An 18,356-nucleotide genomic window follows, 5' to 3' on the forward strand; every position below is an offset into this window, starting at 1 on the left:
TGTCAGGAAAGAAATGTTAAAATGTATAAAAAAATGTTACATCAAATTGTGTTCCAATGCTGTACAAATAATTAACTGATAACCAGTGTATATACTAACCACATGTTTGAACATATAGATAAGTTAAATATGGAATTAAGTATATGCAGTAACCAGTATGGTATGTATATACATGCCCATCTATCTATCTATCTATCTATCTATCTATCTATCTATCTATCTATATATATATATTTAATTTGTATGCTTATATATTGTATATGGAGATATATACTGATTAACAGGGGTGACCAAATTATACTCCCCGGTACCACCATGTATTAAGGAATCATGACAGATTAAGATATAAATATAATGTATATACCGCTCATGGCCGATAAATTCTTGGTTGCGGTTTAGAAGTACAGTAGCAGGTTAGTTTTGGATAGGGCTCATAGGTGTATTTTATACCTTCCTGATCATGACAATTGATTGTCTGGGTTAAGTGTAGACCCACCATCGGTGCATTCAGCTGTTAGCCCACGTAGACCTATCATATGATAGTACTAAGGGCAAAACCTACAAAGGCTAATTTCATTAGTCCTAGGATGGAGTGGGCGGTAGTAAGAATGGACATACCTCCGTTCTGATAGGCCCCACATATGTGTACTTCCTATACCCATCAGCATATGCATTGGCTAAGCAAGTCACAGAACAGACTAAATACAGAAGTGCACCATACCCAATATAAACTTAATCCAGAGTGTTTACAATTCGGAATGTCTGCAAACTATACACACTTAATCCGGAGTGTTTGCAAACAACCAGACACACTTTACATTTCTGAAAAAAAGAAAATCAAGCGACTATATATATATATATATATATATATATATATATATATATATAAAAAAAAACCAGAGAAACAAATGTAGGATCCGGGTAGAGATCTGTCTAAAAACAAAGGGTTCTTTTTAACAATAAAAATAGATAAGAATGACTAGACTAACATAGCTATCGTTCGTTGAAATCACACCCTTTATCCCCTCTGAGGTTTGATCTCATATATGGATCGAACATGGTACTACCATATATTGAAAGAGGGGATAGAGGAATTTGTGAGATAAGATATTGAAATACAAATTTTTGTGAGACAATAATATATAATCGTGTAAAATGTAACATATACTGAAATGTTTATTAATTTTTTTGAGATGTATAATGAAGTGAAATGTATAATAATGAAATGTACTTAATTGTAATGTAACCTCCTGATAGAAAAGGCAATATGTTGTGCTTGATGATTGTTGCTTCATACATACATAGATGGCACAATATAATATATGTGCTTCATGATTGCTACTTCATACATGGTGCAATATAATAAATACAACCTGAATGTTTGCTAATCATATAGGTAGATTCAGAGCATGCAGGTGTATAAAATTAATTAGAGAACAAGCCCCCCTAAAGAGTGGACATGGTTCATTTGAGTTAGGTAGGAGTTATTTAAAGCAGGGGTATTGGTAAGGTGAAAACTATGCCTGAGGAAAGTCTTTATAGTGCCGAGAAATATTATTATTCCACTTTTTGTATTTTGATTTTATCCTTTTTTTAATAAATACTGTTTTTTATAAAAAATTAACTCTGAGTGAAAACACCTTACCTGCCTGTGCTCATTGATATTTTATGGGAATACAACCACTAATACTTCCTTGCACTTTAATCCTGCCCATTGGGAGAATCTTTTTGGGGTGAGCTGACACACCTTCCTTAAATCTGCCAGCCTGCTTCTATCAGCACATTGGTGTGCTTGGTCAGCATGTGAGTACCCATTTGGCATTTGCAAACTAGATATAATCATATTCTGATTGATCTGCACATATAGTGCTTTTTGTCTATGTTTCATCTATTCACTACAGGAAATCCTAGTTGAGGGTGAGCTGTTACACCCGATAATTCTACAGCCTGCACCTACCAGCACATTGGTGTGCTCTACTAATATGTGAGAATCCACTTGGCTTTAATTATACACGGCTAGATTTAGAGTTTTGTCGGTAACGACCCGCGTAGCTAACGCTGGCTTTTTTCTGGCCGCACCTTTAAAATAACTCTGGTATTGAGAGTCCACAGAATGGCTGCGTTAGGCTCCAAAAAAGGAGCGTAGAGCATATTTAACGCCACTGCAACTCTCGATACCAGAGTTGGTTACGGACGCGGCCAGCCTCAAAAACGTGCTCGTGCACGATTACCCCATAGAAAACAATGGGGCAGTTTGGGCTGAAAAAAAACCTAACACCTGCAAAAAAGCCGCGTTCAGCTCCTAACGCAGCCCCATTGTTGTCTATGGGGAAACACTTCCTACGTCTGCACCTAACACTCTAACATGTACCCCGAGTCTAAACACCCCTAACCTTACACTTATTAACCCCTAATCTGCCGACCCCGCTATCGCTGACCCCTGCATATTATTATTAACCCCTAATCTGCCGCTCCGTAAACCGCCGCAACTTACATTATCCCTATGTACCCCTAATCTGCTGCCCCTAACACCGCCGACCCCTATATTATATTTATTAACCCCTAATCTGCCCCCCACAACGTCGCCTCCACCTGCCTACACTTATTAACCCCTAATCTGCCGAGCGGACCGCACCGCTATTATAATAAAGTTATTAACCCCTAATCCGCCTCACTAACCCTATAATAAATAGTATTAACCCCTAATCTGCCCTCCCTAACATCGCCGACACCTAACTTCAAACATTAACCCCTAATCTGCCGACTGGAGCTCACCGCTATTCTAATAAATGTATTAACCCCTAAAGCTAAGTCTAACCCTAACACTAACACAACCCTAAGTTAAATATAATTTAAATCTAACGAAATTAATTAACTCTTATTAAATAAATTATTCCTATTTAAAGCTAAATACTTACCTGTAAAATAAATCCTAATATAGCTACAATATAAATTATAATTATATTATAGCTATTTTAGGATTTATATTTATTTTACAGGTAACTTTGTATTTATTTTAACCAGGTACAATAGCTATTAAATAGTTAAGAACTATTTAATAGCTAAAATAGTTAAAATAATTACAAATTTACCTGTAAAATAAATCCTAACCTAAGTTACAATTAAACCTAACACTACACTATCAATAAATTAATTAAATAAAATACCTACAATTACCTACAATTACACCTAACACTACACTATCAATAAATTAATTAAATTAAATACCTACAATTACACCTAACACTACACTATCAATAAATTAATTAAATAAAATACCTACAATTACCTACAATTAAACCTAACACTACACTATCAATAAATTAATTAAATAAAATACCTACAGTTACCTACAATTAAACCTAACACTACACTATCAATAAATGAATTAAATACAATATCTACAAATAAATACAATTAAATAAACTAACTAAAGTACAAAAAATAAAAAAGAACTAAGTTACAAAAAATAAAAAAATATTTACAAACATAAGAAAAATATTACAACAATTTTAAACTAATTACACCTACTCTAAGCCCCCTAATAAAATAACAAAGCCCCCCAAAATAAAAAAATGCCCTACCCTATTCTAAATTACAAAAGTTCAAAGCTCTTTTACCTTACCAGCCCTGAACAGGGCCCTTTGCGGGGCATGCCCCAAGAAATTCAGCTCTTTTTCTTGTAAAAAAACACATACAATACCCCCCCCAACATTACAACCCACCACCCACATACCCCTAATCTAACCCAAACCCCCCTTAAATAAACCTAACACTAAGCCCCTGAAGATCTTCCTACCTTATCTTCACCATACCAGGTTCACCGATCGATCCAGAAGAGCTCCTCCGATGTCCTGATCCAAGCCCAAGCAGGGGGCTGAAGATGTCCATGATCCGGCTGAAGTCATCATCCAAGCGGGAGCTGAAGAGGTCCATGATCCGGCTGAAGTCATAAGGTAAAAGAGCTTTGAACTTTTGTAATTTAGAATAGGGTAGGGCATTTTTTATTTTGGGGGGCTTTGTTATTTTATTAGGGGGCTTAGAGTAGGTGTAATTAGTTTAAAATTGTTGTAATATTTTTCTTATGTTTGTAAATATTTTTTTATTTTTTGTAACTTAGTTCTTTTTTATTTTTTGTACTTTAGTTAGTTTATTTAATTGTATTTATTTGTAGATATTGTATTTAATTCATTTATTGATAGTGTAGTGTTAGGTGTAATTGTAGGTAATTGTAGGTATTTTATTTAATTAATTTATTGATAGTGTAGTGTTAGGTTTAATTGTAACTTAGGTTAGGATTTATTTTACAGGTAAATTTGTAATTATTTTAACTATTAAATAGTTCTTAACTATTTAATAGCTATTGTACCTGGTTAAAATAAATACAAAGTTACCTGTAAAATAAATATAAATCCTAAAATAGCTATAATATAATTATAATTTATATTGTAGCTATATTAGGATTTATTTTACAGGTAAGTATTTAGCTTTAAATAGGAATAATTTATTTAATAAGAGTTAATTAATTTCGTTAGATTTAAATTATATTTAACTTAGGGGGGGTGTTAGTGTTAGGGTTAGACTTAGCTTTAGGGGTTAATACATTTATTAGAATAGCGGTGAGCTCCAGTCGGCAGAATAGGGGTTAATGTTTGAAGTTAGGTGTCGGCGATGTTAGGGAGGGCAGATTAGGGGTTAATACTATTTATTATAGGGTTAGTGAGGCGGATTAGGGGTTAATAACTTTATTATAGTAGCGGTGCGGTCCGCTCGGCAGATTAGGGGTTAATAAGTGTAGGCAGGTGGAGGCGACGTTGAGGGGGGCAGATTAGGGGTTAATAAATATAATATAGGGGTCGGCGGTGTTAGGGGCAGCAGATTAGGGGTACATAAGTATAACGTAGGTGGCGGTCGGCAGATTAGGGGTTAATTATTGTAGGTAGCTGGCGGCGACATTGTGGGGGGCAGGTTAGGGGTTAATAAATATAATATAGGGGTCGGCGGTGTTAGGGGCAGCAGATTAGGGGTACATAAGTATAACGTAGGTGGCGGTCGGCAGATTAGGGGTTAAAAAAATTTAATCGAGTGGCGGCGATATGGGGGGACCTCGGTTTAGCGGTACATAGGTAGTTTATGGGTGTTAGTGTACTTTAGAGCACAGTAGTTAAGAGCTTTATAAACCGGCGTTAGCCCAGAAAGCTCTTAACTACTGACTTTTTTCTGCGGCTGGAGTTTTGTCGTTAGATTTCTAACGCTCACTTCAGACACGACTCTAAATACCGGAGTTAGAAAGATCCCATTGAAAAGATAGGCTACGCAAATGGCGTAGGGGGATCTGCGGTATGGAAAAGTCGCGGCTGAAAAGTGAGCGTTAGACCCATTTTTTACTGACTCCAAATACCGGCGGTAGCCTAAAACCAGCTTTAGGAGCCTCTAACGCTGGTTTTCACGGCTACCGCCAAACTCCATATCTAGGCCATTGTGTTTACACATGTATTTGATGATCCTGCACATGAGGCACCCCTCTGTTCTTCTTTATATTCTACTATATAATTCATTATGCCTCATCTGTAACATACACTTACCCATGAGATACCCACATAGGGAGATTTATATATGTATATGCCTTATATATAAATAAGTATCTATCTAAATCATGAGAATTTAATTTTAAACTGGTACATTTTAGTTAAACAAAAATATTAAATGAATGTATGGAGATTGATGTATATATAAATCTCTCTCTCTATGTTAAAGCCTATGTATACCTCATTTTAAATAAGGTTATGAGAGTAACCATATGCCCAACTTTAAAAGACAATGCCCAAATGATAAGCCATGAAGACATGAATATATATACATTTATGTGTAATCATCCCCTATAAATTCAAGCTCACCCCTTTCTGTAAATTAAATATATAAAATTCTAAGATAGATAAAATGTAAGAAATAGTTCATATTTATGGCACAACTCACCATCGCCATCTTGTGGCCAGTTAGTAATAGTACAACCAGCTATACTTAAAGGGACATTGAGCCCAAAACGTCTTTTCTCCTGGTACTGAATAAAGTTTGAATACAGTCTTCCTTGGTTGTGCTGCTGAGTTTATAGACTTACTGATTGTTTGGAGTCTTACAGCAGTGGCTCCTTCAGCTTGCACACCGATAGCCACTGGTGCTGGAGAATATATTGCTTTACAGCTATACTTAACATTGGGTGCATTACTTCAAAAAGTTAATAAGTATTCATCCAATCACAGACAGAAAGTAAGGCGGAGTTATAGTTCAGGATAAATTGAGTTACCAGACACTCACAAAGGACTCTGGGTTGCATGAAAGGAGGCTGGAAGCTCTGTCGAATTTATCTCTGAAAGAAAACAAATTAAATACTGGTTATATCCATTTTTACATTTTGATATCCTTGGAACTTTGCTTGTTTTTCATGTGGGACTAAAGAGATTGTTTGGGACCGGATACAGAGGAAACACACAGTTTGACTAGTGATAACCCAGGGCTTAGAGAAGCAAACATTTGTGGAAAGTATAAAAAGTCTTTAATTATATTGAAGCAGTTATTGCATTTAAAGTCTTCATTAAGAGAGGCATTATATAATTATAAGTCCATTATATAAATATATATATAAATATATATATATATATATATATATATATATATATATAAACTTCAAAGAAAGAAGAGGCACTCACAGGACTTAATAGTTAATCATTTTATTTGTATTTCAACAAAAAAGATTCAGTCTCAGTCAATGTTTCAGTCCTCACAGGGACCTTTGTCAAGACTTTTTTTTTTATCCGTATGTGCGATAAAAAAAAAAGTCTTGACAAAGGTCCCTGTGAGGACTGAAACATTGACTGAGACTGAATCTTTTTTGTTGAAATACAAATAAAATGATTAACTATTAAGTCCTGTGAGTGCCTCTTCTTTCTTTGAAGTTTCTACCTATCTACCATAGACAGCACACAGGCAATTCACTTATACAGTGAGTGCTTGGATCCCCGAATAAAAAGAGAACAAAGCAAATTTGATGCAAATTAGAAAGTTGTTTAAAAATTCATACCCTATCTGAATCATGGAAGTTTAATTTGGACTTTACTATCCCTTTAAGTAAGGAGTAATAATGCATTTTTATACACACTGCCCCCAGTGCTATGGGCTTTTTAACGTACACTGTCAACAATGTCTCCTAGATCCTCTGCAACACATCAGCCTTTATTTTTAGCTATGTTGAAATGTAACATTTGTTAACAAAGCGTAAAATTCATTGTATTGAAATATTCAAATGTTAAAATGTCAAGGCAAACTATTATTCTACCATATAAATATCACAACGTATTCAACCATTTCCTCCTCTCATTCTTTCTTTCATGCGTACATGTCATTCTCTAATGGTTTGTATATAGCTCTCATCACTCTGACACAGACATTTTAACACCTCTTCCTTGATGATATCAGTTATATTTCTGCATATTTTGAGTATAATAGTATGGTGTGTAGCTTTCCACAGCATGAAATGTTTTTTTCTTTTGTTTTAACTGATCAAGAGATTGGCACGTCAGTACAATTTTGTCAGCTGCCCATTAATTGCTCTTCCTGATATTGCAGAACCCAGTAAATACAATTATGTTTTATAAAACAGAAACAGAACTTAATCCCAAATTTAGTATGCATATCAAAATCGATACCTCGAGTTTTTAGGAAACTTTCACATTCATGTACTCCTACCTCATGTGGAATCAAGGAGTATAGAGATTCCACATCTAAGGAGACCAAAAGGGTATTTTCAGACACGTTGACACCATCTAATTTTTTAATTACATCTATGGAGTCCTGAGTGAAGGTCCCCAATTCGGACACAAAAGGTTGTAAAAAAAGAGTCCACATATTTACTAATGCCCTCTGTAGGTCCCCCTATCCCCAAAATAATGGGGCGTCCAGGGGGTTTAGTGGCCGATTTATGTAACCTAGGTATCCAGTAAAACACTGGAACTTTGGGTTTATCTTTATAAAGAAAACAAAATTCCTGCCCTGTTACGAGGCCTTCCCTCCTTGCGTTATTCAGTAGGAAAAGTAACTCATTATGTGATTTAAGAAAAGTATCATGAGTAACTTTCTGGTATTGTTCCACAACTGCCAACTGATGATTGGCCTCTTCCATGTAATATTGTTGATCCAAAATGACCACATTTCCCCCTTTGTCAGCTGGTTTAATAACTAACTCCTTATGTCTTATCAATTCATTAAGTGCTAATCGTTCTTTGGGGGTAAGGTTATCGTTTACAATACCAGTGAGTTGTATCTGTTCAATTTCATCAGAAACATTTTTAACAAAGGTGGCTATACTAGGTATAGTGGAAAAAGTGGGCATATATGTGGACTTTTTCTTAAAAAACCATTCATGTGGATACTCCACACAGGGTTATAGCGGAATCCAACGTCAGCTCCCTAGAATCAGAGTCCCTAGAGTTTTCCTTCCACGTATGGGTTTGGAAGGCATTTCTGATCAGGAGATTATCCAGAGATTCCGTTTGGACAGAAAAGCTATTATGGAACTTTATAATGAAATAGCAGAATACCTGGAGCCTATGATAGCGCGTTCACAAGCCATACCCGGACTATTAAAACTGTTGGCAGCCTTACAATGTTTTGCCACCGGTTTATTCCAAGTGGTTCATTATAAGTGGTTTAAAAATACATACCAGAGCTTCTTCCAACCGCTGTATCCGATGTACTGCCCCTTACATCTGGAATAGTATCAGCAGACGATAGGCTATGGCTTGTATTTGTTGTGGAGCATATATATTGCCCATGTTGTGGTTGTTGTCTAATATTCACATGTTCTATTTGATGTGATGTTGAAGGACGTGGTAGCTGTCCTAAAGAGGTAGATGGGGTATTGACAGATGCAGAAGTCGATGCTCGAACAGAACCACCTATGAAATAGTAAATAAAGATTTCAATTAATACATTAAATAAAATTTTAACTTTCTGTTCAATTTATGCAATGTTAAGCAAATTATCTAATTTACTCCTATTATTAAATTTTCTTTATTCTATTTGTATGTTGATTTGAAATGCAAGAATTAAACAAGTGCTTTCCATGTTCCAGAACCAAATAAATAGCTTAGATTATGACACCTAGATGGTCACGTGGGTGAAGAACTAAACCAATTAGGTCGTAGACTGCTTAGTAACTTTGTTCTTTCGCACCGAGCGAAGCTTCAAAGTTATCAATAATCTGATTGTCTTCGACACAGATTAGACGCAAAATTATTGCGGCTTGGTTTTTAGTACATTCATGTTATGAAGTTCTATCCGCATGGTGCGAATGCCGGCGGGTTAATTCGATACGGTCTGTGTGAAAATTTTGATGCCTTAGTACATGGCGCCCATTACGGTTTTCCCTGTGTGGAGGAGTAGTGAGTGAGGACTGCATTGTTCTATCGTTTAATCCAGGAAGGAGAGGTAACATTTAAGACTCCATGGATACGGTATGGATCTTTTACTTGACCACTTATGGATGTTTGCATGAAGTTTAATCCTCTCCCGCACACTTATACCATTCATGTGGATACCCCACACAGGGTTATAGCGGAATCCAACGTCAGCTCTTACAGTGACTTTGCATATTTTATGTTTGTTTCAACATCATTGCTTTGACACTACATGACTGGCTAGCTTCCACAGGACTTTCTTGCTATCTGCTACGTATGCGGCTTTGCATGTTGTCTACTGTCACTAACGTGAATTGCTACTTACTGCTACTTGTGAATTGCTTATTGAATCTACTATCAAGTTTCCATTTATGGATGTACAACTGTAGCTGTTTAGTAGAATGGTTTGTTAGAATTTGGCACTTTATAGTGTAGTAATCAGCAATACATATATTATTATAGCTGGCTTAGTCTCTGTTTGAGTTGTATGAGGGGCCCATGTGTTGTCTTCTGTGTCTTGTTTGTATTTGTATATATATTTGTATATGTATTTATTATAAATGTATTTATCATAATTTAAATAAATATTTTGGCAATAGAAATATTTGTTGTTTAGTTATTTATTTTGGGAAGGTGCAGGTACCCTGGTCTTTTTGGATGTACCTTATAACGGTGCATCCACTTTTCTATTTACTAGCTTTGTATAAATACAATTATGCCCTGGTAAATTTTGGGCTGTGTCTTTATTCTGTGGACTCCCCTCAGAAGTTAATAATCATCACCAACTAACAGACAGCCAGATTATGAGTTTTGCGTTATGGCTGCTGCCTAATTACTTGTACGTTATTTCCATTGCGTATCTTTTTTAACGTAGGTATTACGAGTCTGAAAACAACCTTGTAACACGTCGCAGTAACACGAGCACCGCGTTTATTTAATAAGTGTAATTACGGGCACGTTAAAGATTCTCCCATAAAGATCAATGCTAAATGAACTAATCATGGATTTTTCATCTAATACTCGATCTCGCAAGAAATACACACTGCTCTGTCATATTACGGATACGGAATAATGCACAACAAAAACACAGCTTAAATGTACAAACAACAATCGCTCACGCAACATAGCACATACGCATTCAACATTCACAATCGTAACCAAAAAATAATGCACAACATTTACACTAAACGAGGAATCGCTAAATACATTCAGATCTTGCAACACGGAACAAAACAAGATGAAAAAAGAATTGCACACTGATACACAAACAAAACATTTGCATTAAAGATTATGGAACATTAGTATAAATAAACATTTACAGCACTTGACAAATACGAGACCATCAAAAATCTGCATTTACATTTACAGATACTACTTTTGAAGAATGTTATGCAAAATGATCACTATGACATCATAGCATTATACACATTACACAAATACAAACTCAATATGAGCATGCGCAAATTCAAACAACTAATACACATTGCACACATACTAATTACTAAGACAGCACACCTGAACCTCCTTTACTTTGCAAACCTATACATCATTAAACATTTATATAGGGTATATAAGCCCAATATAAGAATGGCTTCTTTGACTGTATTGCTTTTTCGAGTTAGGTGCAGGTCTAGGCATTGGAGGGTTTGGAGAGATTTAAGAGTAGAGAGATTTGAGAGTAGAGAGATTTGAGAGTAGAGAGATTTAGTGAGAGTTAGTTAGTGTGAGAATTAGTTAGTGTGAGTTAGTGTGAGTTAGTGTGAGAGTTAGTTAGTGAGAGAGTGAGTTAGTGTGAGAATGTGAGTTAGTGAGCGAGAGTTTGTTTGGGTGAGTGTGCAAGTGTTTTGTTCCTACATTCATTATATAAACACATTTACACGCAAACACATTCAATACATACATACACTTATCACTAACACTACAAACACTCCATACCCCATTCCCTCTCATACTACACTCCATACCCCATTCCCTTTCGTCCCATACCCCATTCCCTTTAAGCCCATACCCCATTCCCTTTCATCCCATAGGTTTTTGTTAAACATATCCTCATTTTCATATTTTTCCACATATACGTTTGTCTGTTTAATTTACACTTTCAGCACTTTTTACTTTTTGTTCATTATTTTGACACCCTTTAATTTGGGCACCTTAATTTTGTTTGAGTATGTCGGGAGAGGGGGATAGGTGGCAGATTAGCCTGCAGCTATTAGATCTCATTAGGCAGGAGGCTAGGGCGGAGTCAGGGATGAGCTTGTAGAGGAGGTTAGGCAGGAGAGAGGGAGGGGGAAAGGAAGGGAGAGAGGAATGGGACAGGAAGGGGGAGAGGAAGGGGTGGGTGGACCCAGCCACATTGTTGAAGATGAACAAGTGGCTGGGCCCAGTGGTGTGCAGCATAGACAGGGAGCTTCACAGTTCGGGGAACAGAGGCTCACATCGCATGGGAAGCCCAGGCAGAGGGCGGAGAGATATACTATGGATAAGAAGGAGGCCCTTATAAAGGCTTATATGGAGAGGGCTAGGAGGCTGCAGGCACTGAGGGCCACTCGTTCGGATAAGAGGAAGTAGTGGAATGAGATCAGGGATGCCGTAAAGGCAGTGGGAGTCTATAACAGGGACGTGAAGTCGATTCAGCACCATTACCGGGACTAAAGAGCTGAACTAAAAAGAAAGCTCACAAGGGAGAGGGAATACCTAGCTGGGACCAGTGGCAGTCCGGTAATAATCTTTGAATATTCCCGCTGGGAGGAAATGCTGCGTCCCAACATCTCCGAGGTGGCCATAGTCGGTATCAGAGGAGTTAATACTGGGAACCTGCCCCTCTCATCTGCCGGTAAGCTCATTTACTAATCTCTTTACATCCACCTCATAACCCATTCACACGCAAAATTTATTTAAGGATATGACTAACGCAATTACGCTTTTTTAGACATTATTATGTAAACGCATTCAAAATTACCTTGCGAAAGTTGGATTTCAAGAAAAGCCATCACATTAGTATCTAGTCTACAGATTAGGTGTGCATTTAAACAGATTTAAGACAAACGCAAAAAAACATTCAGATTGACCATATAGATATCAGAAAGACGGGTTTGCAAATGCTGAAATCGTATTGATTGCTCTTGCTTACAATAGATTTACAAAGGCAGCCTCATTAATACACTTTCAAATAGAACATTTACATCTTTATTTTGAACTGTGCTAATATCTCGATTTCTTTCTTTTTCAAGAAGCAGCCCCTCGTGCACCAGCAGCCCGCTGTGCACCAGCAGCCCGCCATGCATCAGCTCCTCAGGAGAACATCCCCCAGAGATAGCAGAGGTGCAGATCTTGAGGAGATGCGTGCCTCCCGGAGGGAACAGGCAGAATACAAAGTGTACCTGACAGGAGTACTGAATTATATTCGCGAAGGGCAAAGAGATATTTTGAATACTCTTAAGGATATGGGTGGCGCCAAAGGCACCATCTGCTCCTGCACCATCTGCTCCTGGGCCTCCTCCATCTTCTCCTCTGCCTCAATCTCCTCCTCAGCCTGGTGATCCATTAACCACTCACAATACTCCTCCTCCCCCTCTTCCCCAAACATCTCCTATGAGAACTCGTCGGAGGGGGCAGTTGCCCCCCCCCCCCCCAGAGCCTCAGTCTTGTGGGAAGAGGGGAAGGAAGAGAAACTAATTTTGTATATATTTTTATTTATTTAATGTGCAAAGGATAGGTATGTGAAGATATGGTCTTCTTACACTTGTGGAGCACACTCTGTATTTAATAGGCTTCTATTGGACTGGGTCCATGGAGGCAGATTGTTTGCAGAGTGTGTTTTACAAGTGTGTGGAGACCACATCATCACATGCTGTCCTTGTTGATTACATTGATTGGTTTTTGCGATGTGATGTTCAAACTGTTCTCCTAATCTAAAAAAAAATGACCATTACAATTATACATGATGGCATATCACTGTTTTGATGCCAACAACACAGCTTAAAGGGACAGTCATAACATGAATTATTGTTGATTACAAAGAAAACACTTTATTACGCATTATCAAGTTTTGAATAACAAGACACGTTTTACTTCTGTGATTAACCTTGTATCTATGCCTCTGCAAAATGACCCCTTATTTCTGTTCTTTTGAGAGACCTGCATTTCAGCCAATTAGTGATCACTCCAGGGTAACTATACTGCATGAGCTCAATGTTTTCCATATGAAACACATTAACTAATGCCCTCTAGTGTTCAAAATGCATTCAGATTAGATGCACTCTTTAAGGTCTAAGAAATGAGCAGATGAACCTCCTAGGTTTAGCTTTCAACTAAGAACACCAAGAGAACAAAGCTAAATTGGGGATAAAAGTTTAATAGAAATTTGAAGAAAATTGCATTTTTTTCATATTTAAATCATTAATGTTTTGCTTGACTTGAATGTCCCTTTAAACAATAGCATATGCCAGCATATACTAATCCTTAGTGCTTGTTGGTATATCTACACATACTTGTTAAAACAAGAAAATATTTGAATAGGATACTAAGCCTGTATGCCATATTTCTCTTGACGTGTTAAATAAAGTCTATTTTTTTAAAGCTACATTATAGTGTTTGGATTTTTTAAGAAAGACATTTAATTTTGAAGGTGTATGAAAGCAGAACATTCTCTTACATGATTTTGATAGAGTCTAACATTTTAAGCAACATTCACACTTACTCACATTCTTTGACTCATTATATTGTTATCCTTTGCAGAAAGGTTTATCTAGGACTGCTCTGCTGATTGGTTGCTGCATATACCTACCGATTGTCATTGTCTCACCCATGTGTTTACTTAAAATATAGTAGTGTATTATACCAAGAGACTGAAGCACATTTGAGAATAGAAGATAATTGCACACTGGCTTAAACATGTATGTGAAATAAAATAATTCTGGTTTCATGTCCTTTTAAGAGTTACATTAGAAATATATGCTCACAGGACTATATTTAAAGCCATACATGACACGATACTGAGCATTTACATTAAGAAAAAATATCAGGACATAACATCTAGAATAAGTAGACATCTCATATATATTTATCATATGATAAAGGTCAATGCATATTTATTATTTCATGCAAATACAAAAGCGCATCTTTAGGAATTATAACAGTAGAAATTCCAAAACAACACATTAATTATTTTGTAAAGTAAAAATATTGTTGAAAAACATATTAAACAAGATGGAGTATATTCATGGATTTGCACTTACCTCAAAATTTATTCTGCATGAAAAACATATTGCCTTCATTCGTTTCTTCAACGAGACAGCCATCAAAAGATATTTTTGTGTTCTTTATCAGCTATGGTTCAACAATGGACATGATTGACACAATCCATAATCCAAGAAAGTCATGGTTTTAAACTTCTCATTCGCAAATGTGGGTTATGTGGAAAATCAAATATTGCGGGAGAACGTAATCCAATCAGATGGATTTAACACCTTGGCATGTGACGTCTTAAGCAACATGGCGCATCCGAGATTGCGTAAAAATGTCATCCAATTAAAGACGCATTCGAGATCGTGTACAAATGTCATCCAGTCAAAGGACGGATTTTACAGCTTTGCATGTGACGTCTTAAGCAACATGGCGCATCCAAGATCACGTAAAAATGTCATCCAATCAAAGGACAGATTTTACAGCTTTTGCATGCAACATGGTGCATCCGAGTTCGCATAAAAACGTCATCCAATCAAAGGTGCATCCGAGATCGCGTAAAAACGTCATCCAATCAAAGGACGGATTTTACAGCTTTGCATGTGACGTCTTAAGCAACATGGTGCATCTGAGATTGCGTAAAAACGTCATCCAATCAAAGGCGCATTCAAGATCACATAAAAATGTCATCCAATCAAGGGACGGATTTTACAGCTTTGCATGTGACGTCTTAAGAAACATGGCGCATCCGAGATCGCGTAAAAATGTCATCCAATCAAAGGACGCATTTTACAGCTTTGCATGTCAATAAGAAACATATTTATATTTTAAAAACTAGTATGTGCTATATTGTTATCTATGAAGCTTCACATAATGTCACGCTAAATAACGTAATACTGTGATATATGAAATATAATCCATTGTTGGTAATAAGTATATATTTTATTAGAATAGGAGGATTCTGAACTATTTAGGAAGCAGCAGGGTTTAAATGGACATGAAACACACATTTTATGTTACATGATTATGTAAGAGATTGCAATTTTAACTACCTTTCCAATTTACTGATATTATTTAAATTTGCTTCTTTCTCTTGTTATCTTTTGATGAAATGTGTTTCGAGGTAATCTCAAGAGCAGCAAACAACCTATGTTCTAACTGCTGATTGGTGGCTGCATATATATACCGATTGTCATTGGTTCACCTTTGTGTTCAGTTAGAAACCAGTAGTGCACTGCTGCTCCTTAAAAAAATTATACCAAGAGACTGAAGCAAATTTGAGAATTGAAATAAATTTAAAATTTGTTTAAAATAGTATGTTATACCTAAATTATAAAATAAATTATTGGGTTTCATGTCCCTTTTACTGAGAAAGAATGCTACAAGATACATTATGAAAATGTGGATTGGTTATACATTATATGTTACCTATAGCTCTGGTAACCATCTTTCCACTTTAAAAAGGGACACATGAAAAATACACATGTCAGGGATGTTTTCAGAGCTGTTTAAAGAATGTTTTGAAATAAGAATAATGACATATGTATTTATCATATGTGTCACTTATTCAAGCGGAAATATGGTCAGCCTACCTATAGCAATATATCGTTGGATAATTAAAGATAATCAATAATAATAGAAAGATATTAATCATCTAAAATGTGTGCAGTACACACAGTGATTTCTTTTGTTATACTACTACAATAATATGTAAGTGAAATTGGAATACATGTGCTGTCAACATTCAACTAATGTAGTTTTTAAACATATTAAGGGGCCTAGTTATCAAGCCGTCAACCTCAAATACACTGGAATTCCGCAGCGTATTTGTGGCGAGGCTGATTCGCCTTAGTTATCAAAGGCTAGATCCCGGCAAAAGTAGAATTTTGTGACGTAAACTTTGATCCGCCAGACTCATTCCGACACAGATCGATTCTTACGTCACTCCAGATGTTCCGCACACAAGTGCGGCACAATCTGACTACTTTTGCTAGTTATCAAAAAACTAGCAGGTACGCTCGGCACTTTTCCGGCCCAGCGTACCTGGTTTTCAAACCGCCACCCTGGAGGCGGCGGATCCCATAGGAATCAATGGGAGTCTGACCATAGCGAAAGTACAAGTTCGCTGCTGCCAGACATCCCATTGATTCCTATGGGAGCTATCTGCACCTAACACCCTAACATGTACCCCGAGTCTAAACACCACTAATCTGTCCCCCCTACACAGCCGCAACTAAATAAAGTGTTTAACCCCTAAACCGCCGCTCCCGGAGCCCACCGCAAGCTATACTAAATATGTTAACCCCTAAACCACCGCTCCCGGAGCCCACCGCAAGCTACTCTATACATATTAACCCCTAAACCGCCGCTCCCGGAGCCCACCGCAACTATATTACATGTCTTAACCCATAAACCGCCGCTCCCGGAGCCCACCGCCACCTACATTATACCTAGTAACCCCTATCCTGCCCCCCCTATACCGCCGCCCTCTATAATAAAATTATTAACCCCTATCCTGCTGATCCCGGACTTCGCCGCAAATAAATAAATAGTTTAACCCCTAAACCGCCGCTCCCTGAACCCGCCGCAACCTATATTAAATTTATTAACCCCTATCCTGCCCCCCCTACACCGTCGCCACCTATATTAAATTTATTAACCCCTATCCTGCCCCTCCTACACCGTCGCCACCTATAATAAATTTATTAACCCCTATCCTGCCCCCCACTACACCGCCGCCACTGTAATAAAATTATTAACCCCTAAACCTAAGTCTAACACTAACCCTAACACCCCCCTAACTTAAATATTAATTAAATAAATCTAAATAATATTTCTCTTATTAACTAAGTTAATCCTATTTAAAACTAAATACTTACCTGTAAAATAAACCCTAATATAGCTACAATATAAATAATAATTATATTGTAGCTATCTTAGGATTTATTTTTAATTTACAGGTAACTTTCAATTTATTTTAACTAGGTACAATAGCTATTAAATAGTTATTAACTATTTAATAGCTTACCTAGCTAAAATAAAGAGAAATTTACCTGTAAAATAAAAACTAACCTAAGTTACAATTACACCTATCACTACACTATACTTTAATAAATTATTCCTATTTAAAACTAAATACTTACCTGTAAAATAAACCCTAAGATAGCTACAATGTAATTAATAATTACATTGTAGCTATCTTAGGATTTATATTTATTTTACAGGTAACTTTGTATTTATTTTAGCTAGTTAGAATAGTTATTAAATAGTTATTAACTATTTAATAACTACCTAGCTAAAAGAAATACAAAATTACCTGTAAAATAAATCCTAACCTAAGTTACAATTAAACCTAACACTACACTATCATTACATAAATTAAATAAACTACCTACAAATAACTACAATTAAATAAAATTACATAAACTAACTAAAGTACAAAAAATAAAAAAGATAAGTTACAAAAAATAAAAAAAATAAGTTACAAACATTTTAAAAATATTACAACAATTTTAAGATACTTACACCTAATCTAAGCCCCCTAATAAAATAACAATCCCCCCCAAAATAAAAAAATGCCCTACCCTATTCTAAATTAAAAAAGTTCAAAGCTCTTTTACCTTACCAGCCCTTAAAAGGACCTTTTGTGGGGCATGCCCCCAAGAATTCAGCTCTTTTGCCTGTAAAAGAAAAATACAACCCCCCCAACATTAAAACCCA

General features: G+C 36.4%; 1 protein-coding gene across 1 annotated transcript in view; it reads right to left on the minus strand.

The window, feature by feature from the left end:
- Nucleotides 1–7,587: 7,587 nt before the first annotated feature.
- The window catches only part of LOC128646928 (alpha-aminoadipic semialdehyde dehydrogenase), a 340,000-nt gene continuing 329,231 nt past the window's right edge, over nucleotides 7,588–18,356 (minus strand). Inside the window, exons 25-26 of the mRNA XM_053699738.1 lie at nucleotides 8,718–8,951; nucleotides 7,588–7,778 (exon numbers count right to left, since the gene is read on the minus strand). Coding sequence (XP_053555713.1) covers nucleotides 7,588–7,778; nucleotides 8,718–8,951 — 425 coding nt within the window. The remainder of the gene's footprint in view (nucleotides 7,779–8,717; nucleotides 8,952–18,356) is intronic.

The sequence above is a fragment of the Bombina bombina genome, chromosome 2 (assembly GCF_027579735.1).
Source record: "Bombina bombina isolate aBomBom1 chromosome 2, aBomBom1.pri, whole genome shotgun sequence".
Taxonomy (NCBI): Eukaryota; Metazoa; Chordata; class Amphibia; order Anura; family Bombinatoridae; genus Bombina; species Bombina bombina.